This window comes from Ovis aries, chromosome 3 (assembly GCF_016772045.2).
Source record: "Ovis aries strain OAR_USU_Benz2616 breed Rambouillet chromosome 3, ARS-UI_Ramb_v3.0, whole genome shotgun sequence".
Lineage (NCBI taxonomy): Eukaryota > Metazoa > Chordata > Mammalia > Artiodactyla > Bovidae > Ovis > Ovis aries.
In genome coordinates this window covers 222690269-222707155 of record NC_056056.1, presented here as the reverse complement: position 1 = coordinate 222707155, position 16887 = coordinate 222690269, and the positions used below count along the sequence as shown (strand labels likewise).

The following is a 16887-nucleotide window of genomic DNA, read 5'->3' as shown; positions in this document are numbered from 1 at the left end:
GGCGGAGCGGGCCCGCTTCTGACCTCTATGGGAGTGGAAGTATTACTCGTATCTCAGCCCTTTGCTGGACATGCAGTTAGCAAGGTCTGTCCCTGCGTCCCCCTCCGGGGCCCCTGGAATCAGGAAGTGGTGCTGGGCTGTCCCTGCGGTTCCCTTGCAGCTGGCAGGTGTCTCGTTCCAGGAAAGCATGTCCACACCTAAACCCATTCACTGCATCTGAATTTTCAAAAACCAGCAAGAGCGGTGCAACAGAACCTTTTGTTTATTTAAACCCAACCCTCCCTATTCAAAGTCCTATTGCGAAATAAGCACTCCAGGGCTTCTCCAGCAGGGGTCCCCATTTCCCTTCTCCCCTTCACCCCGGCTGGGAGCGTCCCAGGAGTCTGGGATGGGAAGGGTCCTCCCTGCCATCCCGATCTTAGAACTCCTGCCCTCTGACCCTCCCCAGGAAGAGGAAGGGCAGTCCGGGGAGGTCCTGGACCTCACATTTAAGGGATGGACTGGAGGAGCAGCACCGGCTCCATTTCCCGACCAGGCTTAACAATGGAAACTCCCAGAGTAAAAGGTTCCAAAACCCATCTACGTTTTAGGTCATAATAATGTCTTCATATCGTTGCTGGGGGGAAGAGAATGCTTCAGTACTGAAGTATTTGGCTTCAGTCCAAGCACACTGTATTCAGTAACTTTCAGCCATATCGGTTGTTTATTTATTTTTGTGCCCCAGCTCCACAGCTATCGGCGCTCAGCTCGGAAATGCCGCCCTGGTCCCAAAACTCCATTCTAGAGACAGGACAAGTGGGTGACGACTCTCACCCCTACGGCTGTCTGGAGGGGTGGGGGGGTTACAAGGGGGGGGACTCCTTCCGGATCCCCCGGACCGCTGGAAGGCGAGGAGCTAGAGTGGGTTCTGGGACCCAAAGCTTCGCGGACAAGTGCATCTCCCATCAGGAGGGCCCACAGCCCTAAAGCCCCGCGGGACGGGGAGGGTGTCTCACACCCCGAGCCCCGAGCCCGCAGGCTGTGCCCCGCAGGAAGTGAGGCAGGTGTCAGTTCGTTCTAAAGCACCCCCTCCCCATCTGCACCCCGTAGGAGGCGGCAGTGTGTCTCAACCCTAAAACTCCCTTCCCGGGCTGTTCCCCGCAGGAGATGGGGTAAGCCCGGAGACCGGCCGCTGTCGTAGGGTTCTGAGTGCCCCCCGCCCGCGACGGCTTCCTGCCCCCCGGGCCTGCGCTCGGGGCCCCTGAGCTGCGGCCGCAGCCTAGGGGCCTCGGGGCCTGAGCGCGCGGCCGCGAACTGTGCGCTCCAGCCAGTCGCACTCGCGGGAGACGAGCTCGCCTCCGCCGACTCCAACTCCGATCCCAAGTGTCAACTCGGACTGCTTTTCTTTTACTTTCAAAGTTCCCTTTTAAACCCAAAGGACCCTATTCTGGGTTAGTCGCCTATACAGTTTCAAAGTCCAGGAAAATTTCTCCGGGTTAAGCACTTTAGCCTCGGGCATATGGCTGTAAATCTGTATCCGCCCCCCACCCCCTACCCCGGCAGCAGCCGCTGCTGGAGAGCTGCCCCCTCCCGGGAGCCTCCGCACCCTTCACTCTCCCCGGTCGGTCCAGCCCGGATGGCGGTCTCCACGGATCAGCGTTGCCGGGGTGGGGTGGGGGCTTCGGTTGCGCTCAGTCCCCGGAGAGTGGAGCCACCACCGCACTGGTGGCCACGGCACCAGCTCCCCGCGCCCCCCCGCCCCACGCCGCTCCGCCCGCCTTTCCCGGCCCGACTTCTTCGGCCCTGCCCCCAAGGGAGGCCGGGTGGGGAGGCCGCTGGAGAGTGGGCCCTGCCCGCAGCCCCCGCCGCCGCTGCGCCCCCGCGTCTCCATAGCGATCCTCCCGGCGCGCACCTCCGGGCCGGCTCCCCCAGGGGCCGAACAATACGCGGCGGGGCCGGGGGCGGGGCCGGGCCGGGCCAGGGGCGGGGAGAGCGCGGGCGCTGGGGGCGCTGGCCGAGCGCACCGCCCAGGCAGCAGCCGGCCGCTGGGGTCTCGGCCGCGCGGTGCGGCCGGTCCCGCTCCGGGAGCGCAGCCCTCGTCCCGCCGCGGGCCCGCCCCGCTTCCCACGCCGCCCTGTCGGGCCCGCGCAGGAGCCACCTGGAGCCACCCAGATCCGCCGCCACCGCAGGTTGATGCGCGACGCCCTCCCGGGACGCGCGGAGGAGCCATCTTGAAACCAACTTCGCAAACTTTCGCAAAGTGCTCTTGAAGTGGAAGCTGCGGGGGAGACCGGGAGCCCGGCCCCCGGTGTCCCCTCCAGGGCCCCCGGGGAGGCGGGGCGCGAGCCGCCCCGAGGGCCCGGCACCGGGCGCGCGGGAGCCGCCCCCCGGCCGCGCCGGGTGGATGCGGAGCCGCGCCGGGTGCATGGATTGTGCTCGGGCGCCCGGCTCGGGCTCCGGGCCATGGCGCCGCCGCCGCCGCCCGCGCTGCCCGCGCTGCTGCTGCTGGCTGCGGCCGCCGCCCTACCGGCGCTGGGGCTCCGAGCGGCCGCCTGGGAGCTGCGAGTGCCCGGCGGTGCCCGCGCTTTCGCCCTCGGGCCCGGCTGGACCTATGCGCTGGATGCGGCGCACACGCCCCGGGCGCTGCGGGAACTGCTGGACTTGAGCCGCGACGGCCGGCTGGTCGGGCGGCGGCGCGGACCCGGCGCGGGTCTCCCGGGCTGCGCGCGCCTGGGGGGACGTCCGCTGCCACTGCAGGTCCGCCTGGCTGACCGCAGCGCCCAGGCGGCGCTGAGCCTCCGCCTGCGGGCACACGCGCACGGTCCCGGTTGCGGCGCCCGGCCCCGGGGCCGACGGGCTCTCGGCGCCGAGCTGCGCGCGCGGGCTGTGCTAGCGGTGCCTGGCCCCGGCGCGATGCTGTGCTTCCCAGCCCCTGGCGGCGGCGGGGCCACGCTGCACTCGGCACTGGCCGCCTTGACCACGTTCCCCGCCTGCAGCTGCCCGCCGCGCCCCGGTTCCCGCTGCCCACGCCGCCCTGTCTGCTTGCCGCCCGGGGGCTCGGCCCGCCTGCTCCTGCTCTGTGCCCTGCGGCGCGCAGCAGGCACCGTCCGGGTGGAGCTGGCGCTGGAGGCGGCCTCGGGGACGCCTTCCCCATTGCCGTCGCAGTCGCCGCCGCCGCCAGGCCTGCCTCAGGCCGGGGCGGGGGCGGCGCGGCGGGCCCGGCGGGGCGCTGGCGGCAGCACTACCCCGCAGTTCCAGCTGCCCAGCTACCAGGTGTCGGTGCCCGAGAACGAGCCCGCCGGCACCGCGGTCATCGAGCTGCGAGCGCACGATCCCGACGAGGGCGAGGCGGGGCGCCTCGGCTACCAGATGGAGGCGCTGTTTGATGAGCGCTCCAATGGCTACTTCCTCATCGACGCGGACACGGGCTTGGTGAGCACCGCCCGCCCGCTGGACCGCGAGACCAAGGACACGCACGTACTCAAGGTAAGTGCGGTGGACCACGGCTCGCCGCGGCGCTCGGCCGCCACCTACCTCACCGTCACGGTCAGCGACACCAACGACCACAGCCCCGTCTTCGAGCAGTCGGAGTACCGCGAGCGCGTGCGCGAGAACCTCGAGGTGGGCTACGAAGTGCTGACCATCCGCGCCACCGACGGTGACGCGCCCTCCAACGCCAACATGCGCTACCGCCTGCTGGAGGGCGCGCGCGGCATCTTCGAGATCGACGAGCGCTCGGGCGTGGTGCGCACGCGGGCCGTGGTGGACCGGGAGGAGGAGGCCAGCTACCAGCTGCTGGTGGAGGCCAACGACCAGGGCCGCAACCCGGGCCCGCTCAGCGCCACCGCCACCGTGCACATCGTGGTGGAGGACGAGAACGACAACTACCCCCAGTTCAGCGAGAAGCGCTACGTGGTCCAGGTGCCGGAGGACGTGGCCGTCAACACGCCGGTGCTGCGAGTGCAGGCCACGGACCGCGACCAGGGCCAGAACGCTGCCATCCACTACAGCATCGTCAGCGGGAACCTGAAGGGGCAGTTCTACCTACACTCGCTCAGCGGCAGCCTGGACGTGATCAACCCGCTGGACTTCGAGACCATCCGAGAGTACACTCTGCGCATCAAGGCCCAGGATGGGGGCCGGCCGCCGCTCATCAACTCCTCGGGGCTGGTCTCGGTGCAGGTGCTGGACGTTAATGACAATGCCCCCATTTTTGTGAGCAGCCCCTTTCAGGCAGCCGTGCTGGAGAACGTGCCCCTGGGCCACTCGGTCCTGCACATCCAGGCGGTGGACGCTGATGCGGGGGAGAACGCACGCCTGCGCTACCGCCTGGTGGACACCGCCTCGGCCTCCGTGGGGGGTGGCGGTTCTGGGCCCGCAGCCCCGGCTCCGGCCGCGGACTTTCCTTTCCAGATCCACAACAGCTCGGGCTGGATCACCGTGTGCGCGGAGCTGGACCGCGAGGAGGTCGAGCACTACAGCTTCGGGGTGGAGGCGGTGGACCACGGCTCGCCGCCCATGAGCTCCTCAGCCAGCGTGTCCATCACGGTGCTGGACGTCAACGACAACGACCCCGTGTTCACGCAGCCGGTGTACGAGCTGCGTCTGAATGAGGACGCAGCGGTGGGGAGCAGCGTGCTGACTCTGCGAGCCCTCGACCGGGACGCCAACAGCGTGATCACCTACCAGCTGACCGGCGGCAACACACGTAACCGCTTCGCGCTGAGCAGCCAGAGCGGCGGCGGCCTCATCACGCTGGCACTGCCGCTGGACTACAAGCAGGAGCGGCAGTACGTGCTGGCCGTCACCGCGTCCGACGGCATGCGCTCGCACACCGCGCAGGTCTTCATCAACGTCACCGACGCCAACACCCACCGGCCTGTCTTCCAGAGCTCGCACTACACGGTGAGCATCAGCGAGGACCGGCCCGTGGGCACCTCCATCGCCACCATCAGCGCCACCGACGAGGACACCGGCGAGAACGCGCGCATCACCTACGTGCTGGAGGATCCGGTGCCTCAGTTCCGCATCGACCCCGACACTGGCACCATCTACACCATGACGGAGCTCGACTACGAGGACCAGGCCGCCTACACGCTGGCCATCACGGCTCGGGACAACGGCATCCCCCAGAAGTCCGACACCACCTCCCTGGAGATCCTCATCCTCGATGCCAACGACAACGCGCCACGCTTTCTGCGGGATTTCTATCAGGGCTCCGTCTTCGAGGACGCGCCCCCGTCCACCAGCGTCCTCCAGGTCTCTGCCACCGATCGGGACTCGGGCCCCAATGGCCGCCTGCTGTACACCTTCCAGGGTGGGGATGATGGTGATGGGGACTTCTACATCGAGCCCACGTCGGGCGTGATCCGCACCCAGCGCCGGCTGGACCGGGAGAATGTGGCGGTGTACAATCTCCGCGCCCTGGCCGTGGACCGGGGCAGCCCGGTGTCCCTGAGCGCCTCGGTGGAAATCCAGGTGACCGTCTTGGACATTAATGACAACCCTCCGGTGTTTGAGAAGGATGAGCTGGAGCTGTTTGTGGAGGAGAACAGCCCGGTGGGGTCCGTGGTGGCGAGGATTCGAGCCAGCGACCCCGACGAAGGCCCCAACGCCCAGATCATGTACCAGATTGTGGAAGGCAACGTGCCCGAGGTCTTCCAGCTGGACCTGCTGAGCGGGGACCTGCGGGCCCTGATGGAGCTGGACTTCGAGGTGCGGCGGGAGTACGTGTTGGTGGTGCAGGCCACGTCGGCGCCCCTGGTGAGCCGGGCCACGGTGCACATCCGCCTCCTGGACCAGAACGACAACCCGCCGGTGCTGCCGGACTTCCAGATCCTTTTCAACAACTACGTCACCAACAAGTCCAACAGCTTCCCCAGCGGGGTGATTGGCCGCATCCCGGCCCACGACCCCGACCTCTCGGACAGCCTCAACTACACCTTCCTGCAGGGCAACGAGCTCCAGCTGCTGTTGCTGGATCCCGCCACGGGCGAGTTGCAGCTGAGCCGGGACCTAGACAACAACCGGCCGCTGGAGGCGCTCATGGAAGTGTCTGTTTCCGGTGAGTGGCCTCAGGGGCCCCGCAAGCACCCTCCTCCCCCCTGGGGAGCGGCAAGGGGCTGCCAGGAGCAGCCTGGCAAGCCGGGGCACCTTCAGGCAGGGCCCAGGCGTCTCTATGGGGATCTGTGGCCTTGGGTTGGATGGTTGGATACCGCTCACAGGAGGCAGGCCACACAGCTGCTCTCACTGAGTTCGCTGGGAGCAGGCCTGGGCATCTTCAAGTTCAAGCCCGGGGCTTCCTGGGTGTTTCTCAGAGGGCCTGGCTCCCCGAGTTGTGCTATTAGAACCTAGGCTCTGGGGTTATCTGAGTCGTCTGGTTAGCTTGGTGATGCTCTGTAGTCAGCCCTCGCCGTTGGGAAAGATCAAAGGTCACTGCCCGCCCCATGTGCCAATTAGTTCCCGGGTGGGACCGTTGGAAATTGCCGGATGGGCCCCTGAGTCACCCTGTAAGACAGCGGGAGTTAGCTGCCTTCGTCTCTCCTTTCTGTCTCCTCCAGATAATAACAGGCGGGCTTCTGTGTGCTCGCCCCTGTGGGAGCGCTTTGAAAACGTAGCCTCGTTTGATCTTGGCTTGTGCTCCTGGACAGGGGCTTGTAATTTGGGCGTTACTGAGAGGCCTGCCCAGGTTGGCGCTGGAGCCAGTGTGGGAACCCAGCCTGCCCGCTCTGGGGCTGGAGGGACGGTGTCCTGGCTCGGCCAGCCCAACCCAGGTGGGCAAGGGTGCCCTCCATGCTGCTGACCACCCCTCCCACGGGACAAGCAGGGAACACCTGGAGTCTCTTGGCTGTCCCCCCCCCCCACCTCCCCTTCTCTCTTCCTTGTCCTTCTATCTGCCCCCTCTCTGCCCCACCGCCCTGCTTGTCCTGTGGGACACCATCCCTGGCTGTGGAGAGAATATGGAATAGAGCCTTAAGGAGAATTGTCAATCAGGGTTATGGATTTTCCGAGCGATGGTAACTTTTTAAAAAAGTCTCTCTCACAAATTTCCACTTTCATTTTCTTTTTTTTTTTTTTTGCTGTATTGCTGTATCTGCTAGGTAGAGCAGAGTGGAAAATTCAGCCTATATAAAAGTGACTTGGCAACATCATAGGGTTTTGAACTTACGTGGGACATGGTGTTTTTGGGGAACCGAAGCTTGCTGGGAGCGAGGGTGTTTGTGTCCGAAGCATCAGGAGTGTGGCCCTCCCGGCTTGTGATGTCTGGTTAAGGGGTTTAGGGTGGATTCACTCTTTTGAGGTTGGGAACTGAGGGCTGACTTGTCTACCTGGTGGGCCCACAGCCAGGACCGCACTCGAAGGTGAGCCGGGCGCTCCATGCTGTGTAGTGAACATCCGGTGGTCCAGCTCTGGGCTCTGAAGCCCGTGTGTCACGCCTGGAGTCTGCCAGGCACTGAGGCCTCGTGTCCACCCTCCCAGATGGTGGTGGTCACCTGGAGCCGGGCTTCAAGCACTTCCGTGAACTCTTCTTATTGCCTTGTCACTTATCCATCCGGTACCTGGGAGGCGAGTGGCGTCATGCTGTGCCCATTATACAGATGAAGAGGCTGAGACTCAGAGGTGTGAGGTCACTTCCTCGGAGTCGCATGGCCAGCGAGCAGAAGTGCCAGGCATCCAGCCGAGACCCAAACCCTCCCCTCTCTTACCTGAGAGAGACGTTGTGAGGTATTAGTCTGTGTGGCCAATTGTTGCAATGCTCTGGTTTACAGTAGGCTTGCGAGACTTTCCTACTGTCCAGTGGGTAAGACTGCTCACTTCCAACGCACGGGGCGTGGGTTCAGTCCTTGGTCGGGGAACTAAGAACCCACATGCCTTGGGATGCAGCCAAAGGATTAAAGAAGTAATAATGAAGTAGGCACCTTGGGATCCTATACAGCCCTCCAGCCGTTTGACAACTAGTTAATACTTCGAAGAACAAAATACTAGAAATTATAAAAGCTGTAACTCCCAACAGCACAGCCGCGTGTAGAAATGGAACAAAACAAGGAGCTCAGACTTTGAGTTAACCAGAGTTGGAATCTTAGGTTTTCTTTCTTCCTTTTTTAAGAAACAGTGGGAAAGCTGTGGTTTCAACTCCTGAGCTACTACTTCCATTGAAGTGTTACTGGCTTCTCCGGCTTTACAGCCTTACCCTGCAGCTTCTGGCGCCCCAGAGCTGGAGTTACTAGCAGCTTACAACCTGCAGTTATTACCGCCCTGGGGCTGCTGTCAAGAGAGCCCAGCCATCCACGAGGTTTTGTGGGAGCCCTCGAGGACAGGCCGGGTGCCTCCAGTAGGGGAGCCCGCTGGGAAGGTGCAGGGGATTGGAAGGGGTATGTGGTACCCAAGATGGACACGCTTGGGAGGAGGGCAGCTCCTTGTGCCTGGATGGGGGTCTTGGTGCGGTCTGGGAGCCGATAGCATCGATGGTTTTGTGTAGCCCACCAAGGACAAAACCCCGATGTTCTCTGAATTCTGAATATCGTCACATTCAAGTCTCTGCCATTTTTAGAACGCATCCGGTGATACATGGTGTTAGTTTTACATGGGACGGTTTTTGAATGAGATTTAGCATTCAGTGGGGGGGGGTCCATCAAACTCTGGGAGACAGTGGCGGACAGGGAAGCCTGGGCCTGGCGTGCTATAGCCCATGGGGTCGCATGTGGAGCCCCTTGGGTAGTTCTCCTAGGAGCTGGTCGTTCAGTGAACCGACGTTTTAAATATCCACCTGGGCACGTGTGAGCCACACGTTACGGAGCGCAGCACTGGGGGAAGATGACCCCGTGCTTTGGGCCTGAGGGCCTTTGGGGTGGTAAGGGCATCATTGGTGGGGTAAAAGTGGTCGGGCCATGAATCATTCAGAGGTGTCCGCAAATCTCAAAAGTCACGAAACAATGAGACTGAATAAGCTTTACCTGCTTACTTTGTGGCGAGCTGATGGGATAAAGTCGTCTAGGCTTGATAAAGGTTTAAAATGTGTTTGCTGAGTTAAATCCAGGATATCGCAGGGACAGCGACTGCCAACAAGGAAATAGCGAGGTGGGCATAGTACCAGGCGGTGTCTGGAGGCAAGCATTATGTTTCTTTTCTGCTTCTCGCCATGTGGAAAAGGATCAGACCAGCTTAACCACGTCAGTTGTCGAGCTGCATTCTCCGGTGACATAACCAGCCCTGGAAGACTTAGGCACTTGGGGAAGCAGTTAACCGTCTCAGGGCCTCAGTAGCTCTGGAGGTAGTGTCCTGTTAATGTACTTACACTGGCTCAGAAACAAGTGAGTGTTTGTTGATTGAGCACCTACTGTGTGCTGGACCTACTGTGTGCCTGGCCCTGAGCCGGAGGTTGGGTGGGGACAGTGGGTAAACAGCAAAGTGACCGCAAGGGTAGGGTGGGCTGGGGACGCTCCTATACCACAGTGAGGGTGGTGCGCCCCCCTGGCGGCGGCTGGGGGTGGGTGGGGCAAGTCTCCCCCTCCCCTGAACGGCTGTTGGGAACATGGATCTAGGGTGAGCATGGTGCATGGAGGGGATTCGGGAGGTTAGACGGTCAGACATGGGAGTGAGGTGGGGTTGATCAGCCAACTTGCCCCGCCTGCTGGGAACACCCCCATTAGCCTCCTCCCGCCGCCGCCCCTGACCTCATGCTGCCCATCTGAGCCCTAGGCCTGCTCCTGCAGCAGCCTCATCCACGGACGGCATCCCTGGCACAGGCTGGGCCTGCCTCCAGGGCCTCCGGCTTGGGCCGCTGGCACTGGGACTTGAACTCTGGGCAGCGGCTCATGGGCTGTGCCTTTGGAAGCATGCAGAGGAAGCTAGGTGAGGAGGTGTGTGCAGGGGCGCCAGACCTTGTGGACCCCGTGTGGCTGGACCCCCTAGACGTTGTTGTCAAGATGGTGGGACGTGTGGGTTCCGGCCGGGGAGAGCAGCTGGGGTCACAGCCAGAGGTGGGCTGCACGGCCTCGGGGGTGACACTCTGGACCAGCACGGCCGTGGGTGGTCAGTGACCTGTTGGCAGGGAGCTTGGGCTGTGATGGGGATGGGGGTCAGGTCCAGCCTGGGAGGGCGGGGGCCTGGCCTGAGTGGCCTGTCAGGCAGGCTGGACCTGCCTGAGAACTGGAGCTGGAACAACCACCTGCAGGAGGAGAGAAATCAAGGGTGCCAGCCCGGGGGGCCGAGGCAGAGCGAGCGCTGGAAGGCAGTCAGCAGTGGTCGATGCCTTTTGGTGTCCAGGGGGGTGTCAGGCCAGGTCACTTTGGGCTGGCCAAGAGGAGGTCCTTGGTGGTCTCCCTGAGAGCCAGGGTGGAGAGGGGCTTGCGGAGTGGACGACTGGGTCAGCGGGCGCTGGGGAGGCTCAGAAGGGAGGCGGGATGGCCGTGGGGGTGCGGGTGGAGTCGAAGGTGGAGAGGGGTCGATGAGCTAACATGTACCGCTCTCCTGGTACTCCACCTGCCTGTGTGGGCCGCCTGTCACAGGCGCGGGCCGCTTTTGGGAGCCGTGGACTGGACCAGCTGGGGATCAGCGTCAGGGGCGGTTGCAGGCCTGCTGTGGCCGAGCTGCGTGCACCAGGGTCTGCAGGACTGGGGCGGGGATGGGAGCCTCTGTGTCTGCTTGAGGACCTGATTCAGGAGCAGGTGGACCCGGCTTCCCCGTCTCCATGCTGCCCACCCGGTGACCCGAGGTCTCCATCCAGCCCCACCCACCAACAAGAGTGACAGAGAAACCGCTTTTTTAAAACCTGGGAAAAGTCACGGCCACACGAGCCCCTGGGAAGGAGGCGTGGAGCTGAAGTCATGTCAGGAAAGGTGACTGGTGCTGGCGACCTGGTGACGCCATGGAAAGTCTGCTTTGGGCTGGGCTGATGCACGCACGCACCTGCCCACCTGGGGGACACCGGCGGGCAGAGACCCGCTAAGGAACCAGCTGGGTGGGTGCTGGGCACCTCCTCCCCACCCAACAGAGGCTGTGCCCGGACGTGTGGTGTGGCTGGGACCACAGGGCCTGCATCTCCCCCAGCCCTTACGTTCTGCGAACAGAAGTCGATTTTATCATGTGGGGCAGAGTGCGGAAAGTGTTCCCAGGTTCGGCTTGATTCTTTCCAGCTCACAGCCCTGGGGGAAATAGTTTTGGTTTTTTCTTCTTCTGTAACCTGAACACGTAGACTCTCCTGCGAGCCCTCTCTGAACGGTGGGTGGAGGGGGATGGTAAGGAACCCTCTTCCTTCTGTGTGTTTGGTTTGGGCGGGTCACCGTGGTAACCTGAGGAACTGCGGGTGGGGGCCCCAGCTTGTGGGGACAAGGGAATAACACGGCTGAGGACGCCGGGGCACCCTCGGCTTTGCCCTGCGGGCCTGAGGCTTGGCGCACGGCAGGTGCCCAGCAGACCTGTGGTCCTAGGAGGGGCCGGGGGGCACTGCTGCGGAAACAGCACCCCCCTCACATCGCACGCTCAGTCTCCTGTGCTCACCTGGAGGCTCGGCCCCCGGTGGAAGGAATGGGCTTTTTTTTGCAGGAAAACTCCAGAGTCTGGATTCTCCTGCCTTTGCTTCAGGTAAGGACTTGTGGCTCCCTGGCTATCAGGCACCTTTTAGGGAGTGAACATTCCGGAGCTGGGAAAAGCCCAACGCCAGGCTTTATCGTCCTCATCATTCTGTCCAGACTCTCCTGGTGTCCTGAATAGAGGCGGTGGTTTTTTCTTAAACACACAGACACACATGTACACACACACATGCACACATACACGTATGCATGCTCACACAGGTACACATGTACACACACGCACACCCAGGCGTAAACACACGCACACAGATACTCATGTATACACATGTACACACGTATATGCAATACACATGCACACGTGCACACACGGCACGCACACACGCGGGCACACACCCATGCACACAGACACATGTACACACGTGTACACACGTGTATGCGGTGCACACACATGTATGCACGCTTACATGCGTGCACACACATGATCCTGACAACTGCTTTGAAGGCAAACTGTAGAATCACTTTTCCTTCCGCCAGCCCACCCTGGGTTTTCCCCTTTGCTCTCACGTGAAGGCATGGGAGCCACATAGGGGGTCCCTCGTAACTGGGGGCTTGTGCAGACGCTTGGGAGGGACAGAGGATGGGGACCCTGTGCCGGGGCGTCCTTCTAGCCCTTGGCTGGGGTACATCATGATGTTGGGTCCACAGTGCCCGGCAAGTCGGCAGCCGAGGCTGTGGGGACCAGCCTTGTGGCCACCGAATTTCCACAAGCTTTTCCATCGGCGCTGCCGGGACAGGTGACCCTCAGGTGAGCAGGTGAGCTGGTGTGCCTCCTCCCTGAATCTCGTGGGTGAGGCCGCGGTGCCTCCGTTTTCTAGGCAGGGACGTGAGATGAGCTGTCTGGCCCCTCTCCTGTCGCTGTGTTTCTGCTGAAAGTGTGAGCGCTCCTGGTCCCCTGGAGGCTTGTGCCAGCTCTGGGGAGCCGGGGGCTTGTGGGCCTCCCCAAACCGCTCCCCTCCCTGGCCATACCCGCTGGTCCCCTGCCTCCTCTCTGCTGTGGCTTTGTGGTCAGGGGTCAGAGCCTGGCCCCGAGGACCAGCAGGCCTTCAGTGCAGGAGGAGGCTGGCCTCAGAGCTGGGCAGGGGGTCCGGGGTGTTCACAGGAGAGCACGGTCACCACTGTCCGGTTTGCGTGCCTGGGCCCGGCCCGCATCATCTCGCTTGGATCTCAGAGAATGCCCATTACACAGCAGAGAGACTGAGGCCGGCAGGCTGGTTGTGGTGGGAAGGGCTAGGCCCAGACCCTGGTGTCCAGGTGCTTTAACCACTGTGCTAACCACCTCCTTTCATCCCCACCTTTGGCCAGCAGCTAGGCCCTGGACAGGGGAGTGCAGGTGAGGTGGCGCCGAGGCTGGAAGCTCCGTGTGAGCGGCCCGTTGTCCAGGCCGGGAGGCTGAGGGCCGCGTGTGCTCCACGCTTAGTCATGTGGGAGCTCCCTCGGGGGAGCAGGGTGGGGAGCTGCCCCTGAGCCCCTGTGGGGTCTCCTGTGGTGGAGCCGCGTCGCAGGGCACTGTGGCATGCTGGACTGGTGTGCTCCAGGTGCAGGCGGGACCCAGGGCCGGCACGGGTCAGAGCCTCGGGCGGGAGCGGTGGACTGCGATGCGGAGCCTGCCCTGAGCAGCTGTCTGATGTGCCCGGGAGCACAGGTTCTTCAGGTCAGGGAGCCCCCCACCTGCCTTCCCTCCCACCATCTGTCAGTCAAGCCTTTTCTTTCTTTCCTAAAAGTCTGTTTTTACTGCTGGTTCTATATCTTTCTTATCTTTTCAGGATTTTAAAAATACCTAATCTAAATGACACTTGGTTAGGGTAAACTGGCAGCAAGTTGTGTAAACAAAGCCGTGCTCTGTAAGCGTTTGGAGATAAGAGCCCTCTTGCGGGGTAATAAATTTTCATCAGTGAGCTGATGGTCACAGGACTGTTTCTGTGAAGGGCAGTAGTTCAGCTGCCGTGCGGCTCACGGTGGGGACAGCCCCATGCGGCCGCCGTCCCAGCAGCTGTCCTTTTCGGGGCTGTGACCCATCTCTGGTGTTGAGAGAGCACAAGGTTTCAGGGGGCAGCAGAGACAGGCGCTGATTTCTGACGCTGGTCGGGCGGCCCTCTTGGCGCCCACACCGTAGCGGGGGTGGGGGAGTGGGTTGGTCATTGCCCAGGACCCCTGCTTCCAACCCTGTGTCCTTCTAGAAATGAAGGATCGGAAGAACAGCAATACAGCTTGAGCTGGGGCTTGGGAAACTTTTCTCTCTTGTTGTGAACCTTGCATGTGCTGAGAAATGATCACATTTAAAAGTGGTTACGAAATATTTTCATAGCCTGTATCTGATAAGGGATTACTATCCAGAATATATTAAGCGCTGTAGCAACCCAACAGCAGAGAAACAAATGCCCAGATTAAAAAGTCGGCAAAGGGCTTGACAGATACTTCTCCCAAGAAGAGAGACAGACGGTCCACAGGCATGGGGAAAGATGCTCAACGTCACTGATCACTAGGAAAACGCAGATCAGAGCCACAGTGGGACTCCGCCTCCCACCTTTAGGACGACCATTGTGAAAACAAAGCAAAACAGAAAATACCAGGCGTGGGCGAGGACGTGGAGAAATCAGAACCCTTGTGCGCTGCTGGGAATGTAAAATGGTGCAGCTGCTGCGGAAAACGGTGTGGTAGGCAGTTCCCCCACTGCCACAGAATCCGGGAATCCCACTGTAGGGCACACACCCAAAAGAAGTGGGAGCAAGAGCTCGACAGATATCTGTACGCCCGTGCTCACAGCAGCACGATTCACAATGGCCAAAGCTGGATGCAGCCCAGGCGTCCTTTGGTGGATGAATGGATGGGCGGAAGTGGCCCTGCACACCATGGAGCATTATTCAGCCTTAAAAAGGGAGGAGACTCTGAAACAGGGTGCCGCATGGGTGCACCTTGAGGGCATCGTGCTAAGTGAAATAAGCCAGACACCAAAGGACCAGCTTTTTCGTAGGAGTATCTGAGACTCCTAGGGCGGCCAAACACACAGAGGTAAAAAGTAGGGACTCCCCTACTTTTTCCTAGTGGCTAAGACTCCCTGTGTAGTGGGCCCCAGTTCGAACCCTGATTAGGGAACTAGATTCCATATGCCACAACTAAAGATCCCACATGCTGGCAAAAAAAAGAAAGAAAGAAAGAAAGAAAAATGCCATGCAGCGCAACTAAGACCCAACAGAGCTGAATAAGTGTAATACTTTTTTAAAAAAATAATGACTATTACCAAGGCTGGGAGAGAGGGCTGGGGGGTGGTTTTGTGATGGGTATAACGTTTCAGTTTTGCAAGATGAACTCTGGAAATGGATGGTGTTGATGGTTGCACAATAATGTGAATGTACTTAGTGCCTCTGAGCTGTAGATTTTAAAATGACTAAAACATTAAAATTTATGTGTGCGCGCATGCTAAGTCACTTCAGTCATGTCTGACTCTCTAAGGACCTGTGGCCTGTGGCCCGCTAGGCTCCCCTGTCCAAGGGATTCTCCAGGCAAGAACACTGGAGTGGGTTGCCATGCCCTGCTCCAGGGGATCTTCCCGACCCAGGGACTGAATACAGATCTCCTGCACTGCAGGTGGAGTCTTTACTGTCGAGCCGCAGGGGAAGCCCAAATTTATGCATATCTTACGATAATTTTTTAAAATGCCACAAAGCAGAATTATTCTGGCCACTCGGGTGCTGGCCAGATGGGGGCGGGCGCCTCTGACCTGTGGTCCCCGCACCCGGAGGGCAGCGCCCTGATCCCTCTTGTCCTGTTGTGGGTCCTGACAGCATCCAGACGGACCCTGCAGAGCCCGGGTGTCTCATTCTGTGAGTTCCTGAACTCTTAACCTCTGTCTTGTAAACAGCAAAAGAGGCAGATTTGGCCATATAATTTTGTGTCTGGCACAGGGGTGAAATCTCTTTGATGTTTAACTATATATGAGAAGCTGCAAAGATGGACGTGGACCTTTAAGGCCCAGGGTAAGGAGAAGGGTACGCAGAGCCTAGGTGCCCAGGTGTCCCCAAGGGAGGAGGTCAGCTCAAGGCTGGAATCCAGACCAGAGGCCGGTGCCTTGGGGGGAGGCCAGCAGAGGGGTGGAGACACTGCTGCCTCTCCCGCGTGTGGGGGGGCTCTGCTCGGCCCAGCCCTGCCCTGTCCCTTGGCCCCGACCCCAACTCAGCACGTGTGCTGGTCCAGGCGTACTTGGTTGGCATTCTGATACATCTAAGCAATCAGATGTGATCTCTTCTCCGTTTTTATTGGGGTGGCATTCACATAGCATAAATAAACCGTTTCAAAGTGGACACTTCAGTGGCGTTCGGTACATTCAGGATGTCTGCAGCCACCACCGTGACTTGCAAGAGAGCTGGTGGCCGGAGGGAGAGGTTCTGGGCTTTCCCGTGAACCGCCTCGCCAAGAAAGGGGAGTCTCCAGGGGAGGCACCTGGGTCAGGACAAGACCCCCATAGGCACAGATTTTAGGAGTCATGGAGGGAGAACAGTGGTGAATGTCGTAGGTTGTAGGGTGGGGCAGTGGGGCAAGGCTTTTCAGGAAGGTCCGAAGTGAGCTGGGGCTTGGGCAGGTCCAACGGATGGGGCTCTGGGGGCCGAGGGGTGGAGGGGCAGTGACTAGTCTCAGAGAGGGGCTTGGAAGCTGCCACGTTGTGGGGATTGAGGAGCAGAGTTACCCCAGGCCTCTGGTGCTGGGGTTGACAAGTCCCAGGGTTGTGCGGTCAGGACCAGCCAGAGCCTTCACCCCCCCATACTCCCAGATCTGAGCAGGGCAGAGATTCAGGGCCAGCCGGAGCCTTCACCCCCACCCCCCCATACTCCCAGATCTGAGCAGGGCAGAGATTTGGGCAGCATCCTGAGAATGCTCTGGACCGTCCTGTGTGGGATCCCCACCGGGCACGTCCACGGCCTTCTGTTCCCTTCAGAGCTTTGCTGGGCCTGCATACAGACGGTTTGAGCTGTGGCTTCCTTGCTGAGCCCAGTCCTCTCTGAGTCCCTTCTGCAGAGTCCTGGCTTCACTTACAAACTTTTACAGGCTGCAGCCTGGGCTCCGCACCAGCCTCGGAAGCCAAGGGACTTGTGATCGGCCGGTTGTTGACTGAGTCGAAGGTTTGGCCGCTTCTCTTCGGACCCATGCTTGTGGTTAGAGGCCTGCTGAGTTGGCTTCCTGGGGCTGCTGTAACAAAGTCCACCCCCACCCCCAATAGCTGGTGCCTTCAAACTGCGGGCATTTATTCTCTCACGGTCGGAGGCCAGAGATCTGAAATCAAGGGGTCGGCAGGTGCTTGCTCTGAAGCTGTCGGTGGAGGGTC

General features: G+C 61.0%; 1 protein-coding gene across 2 annotated transcripts in view; it reads left to right on the top strand.

Annotated features, from left to right (window-relative positions):
* The first annotated feature begins 2442 nt into the window (after nt 1-2442).
* The window catches only part of CELSR1 (cadherin EGF LAG seven-pass G-type receptor 1), a 147611-nt gene continuing 133166 nt past the window's right edge, over nt 2443-16887 (top strand). For both annotated transcript variants that reach the window (XM_042247887.1, XM_027968219.2), the window contains exon 1: nt 2443-6043. In XM_042247887.1, coding sequence (XP_042103821.1) covers nt 2443-6043 — 3601 coding nt within the window. The remainder of the gene's footprint in view (nt 6044-16887) is intronic.